Here is a 12,994-nt window from a genome sequence, read left to right as displayed (position 1 = left end):
CTCATAGTTTTTATTGGACAACTTTGCATATTATACTGATATTTAGCAACATGTATATCACAAAACAGCAGAATTGACTATTCATACACCAAAAAGTTAATAGTGTCTCTGGGTATTAATTTATTTATTGTCTATCTGTAGTTCCTATTTTTTTCCTAAAACAATCATGCATTGATAATTTAATAAAATGTACATAATCATGTTTAAAAGATGAGTTGGTAGCTAATGAGTGATCACTGCCATTCTAGGTAAAGAGCTGAAGTTATTCAGGAAACATCCACTCATTCACTGGTGACCAATTGACAAGGTGTCCTCTCATCTCCCTGGAAGGCAAAACCAACTTATGCTCCTCCTGCAAAACACAGATAAGGTCTTGCAGCAACATCTTGTCAGCTTCCTCAGAGAGGCCCCATAAGAAGAATACAGATGTGATTAGCCAAGGTTCCATTAAATGTGGGAGATCATGTAATAAGCCAAATGTCCCTAAATAGGTTTGCAAACATTCAGAAGTTAACACCATACAAATCCAGAAGCGTATAGGCAATAGCCAGTGTGATATATTCAGTACTTATAGACTTTGAAACTTGGTCTTACTGAGATTACAACACACTGCCCTTTCAGGAAATAGGAATCCGTGGAGAGACAACAAACTGAATACCATGTGAATTAATACACAAAACAAAACAAAACAAAAAAATTTTTCTTTTGTGATTTGAATCTTGAATCACCACCTACTTTTTCAGCAGGAACCTGTTAGCACTTTTTTCTTCTCCTTTCTAAGCACTTGTCTTTGTTTTGTTTGTTTGTCTCCTTTTCATTTTTAAATGTTTAGTTACTCCACCTACAGTCAAACTCCTCTGTTTATCTTTGATTTGGGTCTGATTACTCCCCTTTCCCTCCCTCACATGTCCTGCACCCAGTGAACTCTGAACTCCTTCTTGATCTCTGTGTTTTCCTGTCTCCCTACACAGAATCTGCTGTTGGCTATGTTCTCCACGGAGCTTTGTTTCTAGCTGTTCTCTGACAAAGGGCTTGTTCTGTGCAGCACAGCTCGTCCTCTTTGTCCAGCCTCTGGCTTCAACCACTGAATCACAAATATTCTCCAGCTGGGAATCAAGCAAGGGCAGACATGAACCCAGAAGCCCAACAGGATGTTTCAGTTTCCCAGGGAGTTCGCATGATGTTTTACATGATGAAGCCCAATGAAACGTCATTCCAAACACTGGAAGAGGTACCCGATTATGTAAAACAGGTGAGACTATCTGGTAAGAGGCTACAGTAACTTTTTTCTTAATGAGAAGTAAGTTCAACACATCCTGGGGTTTTGTTCACTTTCATTCTTCAAATTGTTAAATTCTAAAAAAATAATTCAGTTTCATAAAGGCACGGAGCAAAATTAGAATTTCTACTTGAATGTAATACCTATAGCCAGTTTTTCCTATTAACCTCCTCTCCTCGGATATGTCACGGCAGAATATGATAAAACTTTATGAAGTTTTCCTGGACACAGTGGTGTTACAAATTTAGCTGTCAGAAGCTCAGAGCTCAATGGTTATATGACATCAGTAAACTTTGTAACAATTTTGGTTTTAAAGGGCAAACCACCTCCCAGGAAACTATTTCCTCTTTAATTTGGTAGAGTAGTTCTGCAGAATGGATATAGAGCTGACTGAGTCCAATTCTGACTTCCTAAGTTTGAACTTGAACCAAGTTTTCTTTGAAATTCTGAAGTGTTCAGAGGCACTTTTTACTTCTGGTTCCTGGCTATGATTGGAAGTGGAAATATCCAGAATTAGAACTTGAATACCTAAGTTCCCCACCCTGTCAAAGTTGTTCCTATAACACTTACTAGTTCAGACCAGAAATAAGGGGAAAAAAATGACATCAGAGAATATGTTCTTGGGAGTTCAGTTTAGAAACTTCAGAATTCATGATCAGCTTCCAAGTGAGTGAAACCCATAACTTTTTCAGGATTTGATATTATTCCTTCTTTCTGAGTTTTTTAAGACGAAAAATGTGGTACTCACATCTTCATAAATCATTTTTTTTGTATTATAATACCAAGCTTAGTTTAATATTTGTTATCCATGGTAGAGCCTAAAAATACCTATTACAACACAAAAATATATTTGAATGAATAAAACTTGAATTGTATTTATTTATTTTTTTATTTTTGTAACGTTTATTTTTGAGACAGAGAGAGACAGAGCATGAACGGGGGAGGGGCAGAGAGAGAGGGGACACAGAATCGGAAGCAGGCTCCAGGCTCTGAGCCATCAGCCCAGAGCCCCACGCGGGGCTCGAACTCACGGACTGCGAGATCGTGACCTGAGCCAAAGTCGGACGCTCAACCGACTGAGCCACCCAGGCACCCCTTGAATTGTATTTTAAATACACATTTTAGGGGCGCCTCTGTGGCTCAGTCGGTTGAACGTCCGACTTCAGCTCAGGTCCTGATCCCACTATCCATGAATTCGAGCCCCTCATCGGGCTCTGTGGTGACAGCTCAGAGCCTGGAACCTGCTTTGGATTCTCTGTCTCCTTCTCTCTCTGCACCTCCCCTGCTCACATTGTGTTCGTCTCTCTCTCAAAAGTAAATAAACGTTAAAAAATTTTAAAAATTAAAAATAAATACACATTTTAAATGATCAAATCCTCTCAAATACTCAAAAGAAAATTCTTTGTTCCTACAGTCTCAATTTTGTCATTCCTATAATTCTGATATAAAAAAAACTAGCAATATGTGCATCCTAAGTAAAGCCTTTAAAAGAAGGTCCATCTTATAGATAATAGACTTCTGATTATTGTACTTATTTTAAAATGTATTTTTTTAGATCTAACTTGAAACCCATCCCTCCTAATCTTATTATTTTTTGGCAGAATTATCATGGCTACATTGATGGTTATATTTCATTTACAAACTGGATGATAGATTTTGAGCACCTGTTTAGTATATGTCCGAAATAATCAGATTTCTTTGCCTATTGGGAGGAAATGATCCTCTAGCATAGGTTTATGCCTTCTCCTACGAGATGTCACTCTGGGCCTCCTACTTCTGGAATGACTAATCAGGAAATGTGGAAAAATTTCATACCGAGCACAATAGCATCTTTTTTTGTGCCATTTCCTTTCCAGGCAACTCCATTTTTCATTTCCTTAATGCTTCTTGAACTGGTTGTCAGCTGGATTCTCAAAGGGAAGGCACCAGGTCGTTTGGATGATGCATTAACATCAATATCAGCCGGCATTCTTTCTCGGCTTCCAAGGTGAGTTGGTTGGCCATATAGAGTGAATAAACTGAAATTCTCTAAATAAGATGGAAAAGGAACCCATTGTATGGGAGTTTGTCTGTTTTCACATATATCCCCAAAGAATTCAGTTACTGTCATTATTTAAATGTATTATATTTTGTTCACCGGAGATCTGTTTTTATATTCATTTTAAAAGATATTGTTCTAAATATTATTTATCTTGATTACTGAGTTTTTTTTTTCCCCCCCCCCCTTAAATTTTGTGCACAAAGTGTTTCACCTAGTCCCAGTCCTGAGTTATGGTCTAGTTCTCTACTGGAAAATTAATTTGCCTCTGGCAAGTTCACATGCTCTAGCAATCTGGGATATAGACACCACCTACTAAAGGTTGCACAAAGCTTTGTATTACTACATGATCTCCTAAGTGGCCTCTGGTCCTGTTTCTAGTGCTACCTCATTTTCAGCCAAACATTTCCATGATGTGGATCTGGTGAAAATTCTTCATAGGTTCCATATTGCCTAAGGATAATGTCTGAATTTTTTTCCTGATCTATTGAAGCCTTTGTCCATCTATCCTTGCTTTTGCTTTCTTCATTCTCCTTCCCTCTTTCCAATATTTGTTCCTTCCATCCTTCATCATTTGCCATTGCCCAGATGTCACACATGCTTCCCTCTGCTTGGAAAGCCATTCATATGGCTAACTCTAATTCATTTCTTATGTCTAAACATAGACTTTTCTTGAAGAGTCACACTGTTCAGAAAATCTTCCCTTTCTTCCTAAGCCTGCTTTAGACACCACTTCACTATGGCCTCATGTGTCCTTGTGCTTACCCCAGATTAGAATTGTCACATGGTATTATGCTCACCTGTTTTCTTCCCAGCCCTTCCTGATAACTTGCATGCATCTTGAGAGCAAGAAGGATCTTTATTCATAATTTTAACTCCTCTGCCTGGAATGTTACCAGGTACATGCTAGATTTTTTTTTAGTTTAATATATTTTTTAAAGTTTATTAATTTATTTTGAGAGACAGAGAGAGAGTGATGTGTGCATGCAAGCAGGGAGGGGTAGAGAGAGGGGGGGAGGGTGAATCCCAAGCAGACTCTGCACTGTCAGTACAGAGCTAAACGCAGGACCTGCACTCACGAAACCCTGAGATCCTGACCAAGAGTTAGATGCTTAACAACTGAGCCACCTAGGTATCCCCCAAGGTGGATTTTTAAAAATGAAAATGCAAAGATATTCAAGAAAAGGTAGAATAATTTCATGTAATTGTAAAAATTGTTCAGATAACAATGAACCTAAAAGTAAAATTTCTTTCATAAGTGTTACTATGGAAAAGTAGGCTAATGGGTATAAAATAATCATCATTATCATAATCATCATAATAATGTCTGAAAAACTACTCTTATGTGTGCACGTTGTTGTCAGAGGAAAATATCTCAAGTTCTTTGTAGTTAATTCCCAGAATACGCTAAATAAGAGTTTACCATTATACATAATTTCCTCTATCTTCTGTCTCCCTTGAACAAAACTGAACAAGAAATACATTCAACATACTCAAAGGACATGTAGATTTGATTATTGAAAACAAGCCAGTTGTTTACTGTAGTTCATTCTGAAGAAGTTAAGTGTATGAGTTCATGGAAATGCAACAACTAATGAACTTTAAGAATAACTTGATAACTGAGAGGTACCCTGAAGGTACAATTGGGGATCACATATTTTGTTGAGTTGGAACGAATTTATTAAGAGCTCAGGGAGACATCAGGGAGCTGTATGAACGCGTCAGCATTAGTTTTACTTTTTCACATTTGGCTGTGGCCACAAGTGGAATTAGATTATTCTTTTATCATAACATGATAACCACTAGAAATATATACTGCATAAATCTGCTCAGCAACACTGAGGATTAGGGTATGGAATTTTAACAGGATACACAAGTATCATATATATATATGTATATATGATATAGATTTTTATATCTATAAAGGATGAGGGAGATGGGGAGGAGAGAGAGGCAGACAGGGAGAGAAAGAAAGAGAGAAGATGAGAGAGGGAGAGAACGGGAGAGAGAGAGTGAGAAGGACCAAAACAATGCAGTCCTTCCAGGATGGAACACACAGTTCTTTTCCTTCACATCCCACTCCCCACAGCACTCCTTAAGCTAACACTAGTTCTTTGCCCTGGTGCCCTTTGAAAGAAAGGTGAAATGCTGTGAACTTGAATGTGGAGCATATTTTTCCATAATTGTATTTTGAAAAGGAATGGCAAATTGGTTGTTGTTGTTGTTCCTGTAGGTTTGAACAGCAATTCTAAATTATGAAATTGTGGATAATTTTGTAAGTTTTTCAAGGACTTTATTTTTCATAACTTTCTACTTACAACATTTCAGCAAAGCAGATTATTTGAAAAAGAAATGTAAAAATATTTTCATGTATTTTGTTCCTATTACACACACACACACACACACACACACACACACACACACACAAGCAGAGAAGAAAAGCTGATCCACAGGATCCACTCCACTCAATCCCCTTTCGGCAAAAGACAAGAAGGGGGATTTAACAGAACAGAAACTCTTAAAACCATATTTCAGCATCAAGGGGAATCCTCGTGCAAATCATTAACAGCTGAAGGTTAGATTAACACGGCATTGATTATATCCTCTCCAAGGGACTAATTTCATTTTCTACACCAGCAACAGGGGCTTGCCACATCCTTAAAATACCTTATTGTGAAAAAAATGGTAGTATACCATTCGTTAATCTGCTTGTAGGTAATTACATGTTGGATAATAATTCCAAGTAGGCATGTGGCCTCTGACAAAAGGTTGTGGAAATCAAAGTGAAACCATGAACATGTTTTTCCACTTTGCCATTCATGTAATGGAAATGCTGTTTGCAGACTTTGAGGAAAAACAACGTTTGTTTGAGGATGTCAATTTCATTATTACATAAAATTCAAAGTATCTTGAAGGTAGTAGCATACTTAACATATTGATAGAAAAGATACATGCTGTGTCTTTCAAATATTTATGTAAGGGAAAATATTAATCATAGGCAAGATTATATCTTGTTTATAAGCCTGTCAGACAGACCATGACGTGCAATAAAAGTCCATCTGTCCTAAGAACCAGATTCTGGGCAGACCTGCATCTGTTTTGTTCTTCTGGAATCTAGTAGGCAGACTCTTCCTCATTAGAATCTAGTTCTGAAGTTATAGACAGATAATTTGTATTTATCATAATTAAATGCAGGGTAGCATATGTAGATAATCTGCCTTTCTATCAATGACTTGCATATGTGACTATAAAGATTAAACTTAACAAAATAATTACTAAATCTATTTTTAAAAAAAGCTATCTAAAACTTGTGAAATATCCTGCTACTGACCTAAATGCTAATGAGTGAAAAATAATCACATCTCTTTTTTTTTTCCTGCTTATTTGAGCAGAACTCAATTTCCAATTCTTCATTAGAAAACCAGGACCTCAATTTGTTACTTCCTTCCAATGTTTCTGCTTCCATAAATTGCATCCTCCCCGGAGAAATTTTATTCCCGATATAAATATCTACAGTATGTTTGTTTTTAATGGGTTCATTTAGTTTGTTGAAACAGCAGATTATAAATCAAATTGCAATAGGTTGGAGGATAATTTAAGTAGGTAAATTTTCAAATAAGTTGGGGACACTCCACTTTTAATACATATGGGTCATTGCCAGTTTTTACTATGGAGCTAGCTCCACAATATTCAACCATACATATGCACAGTTTTACTGGCCATGACTTCCATGGAATTTTCCATTCCTGACAAGAAAGTTTCAATTCATTAAAAAAAAAAAAAATCATGAGGAGGAAATTAAACTTCTTTAAAATACTTTGACTCCTTGGGGTGGGATTGGAGAATAAAGGAAAATTGTGTACTGGGTTTTTATATTAGACTATAGTATCAGAAGCAATATTGCCTTTGGCGACATCAGACTTCTAACAAATAAGTGCCTGTCATTTTGGATAAGGACTTTAATAAGCATTTACTCATTACCCAGAATAAGAAATAAATGCATATATGTAATGTTAATAGTGCTATTTTGTTATTAATATTAATGTATCTTATCAACCTTGAAAATTATTAAAAAAAACACTTTGGGTGAAGAAAATACATTTTTAAAATGTGTTGGTTTGTTAATTATATTTGCTAGAGAAAATGCCTCGTTTCCTCTTAACTTTTACCTCAAACTTTATGAACAGAATTTGCCTTTGTTATTAATTGTGGAACTTCAGAGACTGCTATTAGACTAACCTTCCCTAATGATGCAAGCAAGCTTCCTTTTACTTATTCAGTAGAGAAATTGAATTACTTCAAGTAGTTTACTTCTTGCAAAGTAAAGAATGTAGCAAATTTGCTTCTTCCAAATTTACTATACTGTGCTTATAAAAGTCTATGGTTTTGTTGTTGTAGAAAGAGATGAAATGACTGCTTCATAAATGTAATTTCACTTCAGAGTAAGAACTAGCAGTACAAATTTTATCTGTCTTTAGGAGGCAGAGGTTGTATTATGTATTCTGTTAATACTGAGCAAAAGTCAATGTTCCACTAGATGGAGCAAAAGGGGCAGTAGCTTTACAGATAGGGAAAGGTCCTGGCTTAGGTTTAAGAGATTTTGAAATAAATAAACAATAATTATTTTTGGAAAAAATATATATAGTCTAAATATATTTGTTTCTAACTTCCTGAAGCTTGTAAAGATATGTAGAATGATCTCACTCAAATGTTAGTTTATTTTCTGATTTACAAGACAAAATTACTAGAAACAAAAAATACCTTATTGATTTCTTTCAATTTTGCATTACCTGGCCAAATCAGACCTTACACACAGCTCTGATGGCAATAATGAACTAGTATAAATTGGCAGGTGTCTGTAAGGCCTGAGTACAAAATTTCACTTACTCTGAAACCCGTTTATGAAATTTTAAGTTTATAATAAGATCATTACATCAAATTTCATTTGCTTGAGCGATGATTAGATCATGGGAGTATTTGAAAGTTAGATAATTTTAGGGTCCATTGATCCAAATTTTCGCATATCTTAAATTAGCTCTGAGATAGTGACGGGTGGACAACATGCTCAACATTACCTTTCTGCTTTTGATGATGGGTACTCTCGAATTGAGATCACTTTGAGAACTGCACAGCTTTGTAATTTGCAATCCTTAGTTAATATTAATTCCAATGTGTTGACTTTTTTTTAATCTCAATATTTTAAATTAATTTCATCCTTTAAAAAATTCAGGATCAGTCCTGGGATAGCAATTTCGTAACTTGCTGGATTTTACAGCAACTAAACATTGACAGGGCAAATTTCTAGTTTTAAGAGAAATGTTGCATAAACATTAACTTTCTTTTACTAAAGGCATACCTCGGATGCAAGAGAAAATAACTATTTGGGGAGAAATTGTGAAGAAAAAAGACTGAGAGGAAAGCCCCTGTAAATGTAGGTTGTTGATTAGAGGATTCTAATGCCTTCTTGTATTTAGACCATTTACTTCATCTTGCATTCAAACTTACTGAGTAAAAGGAATCTCCTATTTGGTTATGCAAAGCCCCTGTGGTACCCCCAGATTTCATCTCCACTTGATAAAGTAAGTTCACTACATTCATACATGTTACATATGTCTCTTCCCACAGGATGGAGTTTAGAGAGTTGCTTTGAATTCCACAGTGCAGAGTCATACGCTGGGGGTCAGGCCTGGGAGAGGACTGAGGAGTTGGGAAGAAAAAGAGGAAGGAGCTTTGGTTTATGATTCAAGGTCTGGTGGGAACATTTTTGAAAATGTAGGTGCTATTTCCTGCAATCAAGGGCTTTCCAGAGCTTGGTAATCATTTCCCAGCTGTATCCCTTTGCTGAATTGTTTTTAGTTGTGGGCACTCCATTGCTGTTTTTCCCCATCTATGATGGAAGAGGATCATATTCATCTTGCTGATAGAAAGCAGGGAATTTAACTCCCATAGCTTCTCCCCACTTTGCCTTTGCTTTGGGAAAGGTTTGGCTTCTTGCTAAAGTGTGAAAAAAAAAAAAGTATTGACTGTAGAATGTCAGGCATATTTCAGCTCGATTTGTGTCAACCCTAATAAGTAAGTTGACAGAGTAATAAATTGGGTGTCTGCTCAAGACCTGGCACCTGTACAGGAAATAAAGAAGTATTTCAATTATAGGCAGGTTCTCTTTGTTTTGCAAGTGGAAGTTTTCCAGGGACCCTCTTTCTTGTATTGAAATTTTAGTATCTTCAAAGCCTATTTCAATTGTCTGTGGAACTGACTAGGGAGATAGCACCTTTAAAAAAAAAAAAAAGAAGAAGATTCTGGATAGATGGGACATTGATGAGGCAGGTAATTTTGATTGCCCTGTTCACCAGTGTGTCCTCCCAATCTCCTATTGTACCTGGCACCTAGTAGATTCTCAAATTTATTGAATGATTTGTTGAATCCTATCCTCCACCTTGATAAATATTGTGTATTAGTTTGTTATGATTTCAACATGGCTCAAGCAAAGTTGCTTTGATCTAAGGAATGAATTTCTTTACATTGAGGAAGCCTTGTCAGGACAATGCCATCATAATGTGCTACTAAATGCTTTTGATAGGAACATATGATGTAATGGATGTTTAAAGTTTAAAAAGCAAGACTTTGTGAGGACTTAAAGAAAATTGTTCAAGCTACTTGCAAATTGGCAAAGCTGCTCTTTGCTGACCTACATAGCTCACTTAAGACCCTGGGACAATACCTCCTGCCATGACAAGGCTGCTTCTTGCTGGCAGTGGTGAAAACAGTGTGGCAGCCCCATGAAAGAAATCATCTTGCCCACCAACACTCGTGCCTTTGCTCTGCCAGCATTGTGCTCTAGCAACAAGGGCCTTTCAACTTGTGCTGACAGCTACACATCAGCTCTTGGTGACTAAGCTAACTCTTCTGATAACCAACCCATAGAAATGCATACCTTCACTAAATCTGGGCTTCATTTCTTCCATCTCCCCTTTGCCTAAAACAAGAGTGTAATTAATCTACCATTGGTTTGGAGTTTTTATTTCTTTATCGGCTTATTAAGAGGCATGATCCTATATGCCACTGGCTTGTGAAATGTTGTTATTATAAATTATAAATCCCACAGTAAACCTGCCTTAAATAAATGATTAGTCTCTGAGCATAATTTGCCATGAACAACGTAATAAATAACCTGGGTAACAAATTGGAAGACAAGTTTTATATATTGAGATTTTGGATTCCTCAGAGTTTCAGAACAGTGTGGGAGTCCCTGGCCCATGGCCTATTCTCTCATGATGGATGACAAACACTTGTATGTGACCATCCCAGAAGGCTTGTCCCAGCTCTGTCTGCATATCTAGAAAAAGTCACTCTGGATTACCTTGTCATGTCTAGTAGTCTACACCTCTGCATAGGTTGGCCTTCTGGAGGACCCGACCAGGAAAAAGGCCCATGAAGGTCCTGCAAGTAGTCTCAGAGCTTTTCTGATTGGGATTCTGAAATATGCAAGACATGGCTGGGTGTGACAGGAGTTCTGCATAGGCAGTTCCCTTGGATCAAGAACTCACCCTCAGGGACAAAACTGCTCTTTCTAGCCATATAATTAATTGTTAGAGGAGGTTATTGGGAGGATGTTTCACTGGATGACTCTTGAGCTAGACTAAGGCAATCAGAGTCTCCTTACCATCTCCCTGTCCTTGGAATATATAATCTGCTACTATTGTCATACTAGCAGCTGTTTTAAGGATGAAACCTTTGAAGAATAAGGTGTTGAGACCATTTGGACTGAATACGTGACTGAACCCTGTTAAGACCTCTATAAGCTCTTAAATACTGAGAACAAACTGAGGGTTCATGGGGCATGGGGGAGAGGGGGAAGTGGGTGATGGGCATTGAGGAGGGCACTTGTTGGGATGAGCACTGGGAGTTGTATGGAAACCAATTTGACAATAAATTATATTAAAAAAGAAAGAGATGCAGGGGTGCCTGGGTGGCTCAATCAAGTAAGCGTCCGACTTTGGCTCAGGTCATGATCTCATGGTTAGTGAGTTCAAGCCCCGCATTGGGTTTTCTGCTGTCAGCACAGAGCCCGCTTCGGATCCTCCACACCCTGTCTCTGCCCACCCCCCTGCTCACACTCCCTTTCTTGCTCTCTCTCAAAAATAAACAAACATTTAAAAAAGAAAGAGCTCTATATAAACTTTTAAGATTTTAGCAGGCAGGAATAGAGATCTGCTGATATTGAGGCTGGCCAAAGCCTTCTATGTAAGTTTCTTGGCTTTTGAAAACTACCACCCACTGGGACATCTGGGTGGTTCAGTCTATTGCATGTCATGATCTCATGGTTCCTGAGTTCAAGCCCCACATCTGGCTCACGGTTATCAGCGCAGAGCCTTCTTGGAACCCTCTGTCCCCCTCTCTGTGCCCCTCCCCGGGTTCTTTGCTCTTTGAAAAAATAATTTTTTTTAAACTTAAAAAATAAAAAAAAGAAACCTACCACCCACCAATATAGGGTGATTTGCCACTTTTTTGATTTCTCCTAACTCTTCACATACAGGGGACAATTAAAGAACTAACAATAATCTCAAATTGAAAAAAAATGGGTTTTAAGATCTGATAATGTATAGTCATTTCAAAAATGTAGGCTTTTGGGACATGTGGGTGGCTGAGTCCCTTAAGCGGCCAAATATTGATTTTGGCTCAGGTCATGATCTCTTGGTTGTGGGATCAAGCCCTATGTCAGGCTCTGAGCTGATAGCATGGATCCTGCTTGGGATTCTCTGTTTCCCGTTCTCTGCCCCCCTCCCTCCCTCTCTTTAAAAAAAAAAAAAAGTTTGTAAAAAATGTAGGCATTTGACATTTCTTTTCATTATTTATATTAATGCTGTTGTGAAGTGACCTAATGTTCTATGTTACAGATTAACTAATAATTTGAAGTATTCAACAGGAGACAATTTTAAAGTTATTAAATCATAGTTATAATCCTATCATAATTAAAGTCAAAAGTAGATTAAACTTAAAGGCCCATATCTTCAAAAGACTCAGTTACATGCTAATTCATAGATGCTCACTGTGTAGAGGGAAATACTATTAAAATGGTGAATTTAATAATATACTAATTTGAGCTGCTTCTTCAGCTTTTATTTAAAATTAGAATGTTTAACAATTTCTTCATCTGTTTATAGTTTATAAGTGAATTTTTATTAGAGTGATCAATTCATTTTACATATTAATAATAAATATAAAAGAAAAAGTCACTTCAACCAAATTTATAGAAGTGATACAGGAAAGATTATCTTTAGTCTAAACTTAAATTTGATTACAGACAATTTCAAGAGAAAATGCTACACTTAATTAAATTGAAGTATATTATATATTTTTTGGAACGTTCTTGGTAAGAATTTATAGAAGCTTGGTAGCATAGGTGGCAAACCATATTCCAGTGTCTGGGTTTTTTAAAAAAAGTTGTTTCTTTTAACTAGATTTTTAAAAAAAATTTTAGTAGCTTTCCAGTTGACCTACCGTGTCATGTTAGTTTTAGTTGTGTAATATAGTGATTCTATAGTTTTATACATTATGCAGTACTCACCATGATGAATGCAGTTACTATCTGTTGTAAGGCAAATTTTTACAATATTATTGACTATATTCCCTATGCTGTAGCTTCATCCCTGCAAGTTATTTATTTTATAACTAGA

General features: G+C 36.7%; 1 protein-coding gene across 1 annotated transcript in view; it reads left to right on the top strand.

Moving 5' to 3' along the window:
* Positions 1-225: 225 nt before the first annotated feature.
* AGMO (alkylglycerol monooxygenase) overlaps positions 226-12,994 on the top strand; it is a 330,629-nt gene continuing 317,860 nt past the window's right edge. The window contains exons 1-3 of the mRNA XM_049642280.1: positions 226-248; positions 1,030-1,252; positions 3,136-3,266. Coding sequence (XP_049498237.1) covers positions 226-248; positions 1,030-1,252; positions 3,136-3,266 — 377 coding nt within the window. The remainder of the gene's footprint in view (positions 249-1,029; positions 1,253-3,135; positions 3,267-12,994) is intronic.

The sequence above is a fragment of the Panthera uncia genome, chromosome A2, assembly GCF_023721935.1.
Source record: "Panthera uncia isolate 11264 chromosome A2, Puncia_PCG_1.0, whole genome shotgun sequence".
In the NCBI taxonomy this organism is placed as follows: domain Eukaryota; kingdom Metazoa; phylum Chordata; class Mammalia; order Carnivora; family Felidae; genus Panthera; species Panthera uncia.
Note: the sequence above shows the minus strand (reverse complement) of the source record. Positions and strands in the feature narration are given on the sequence as shown.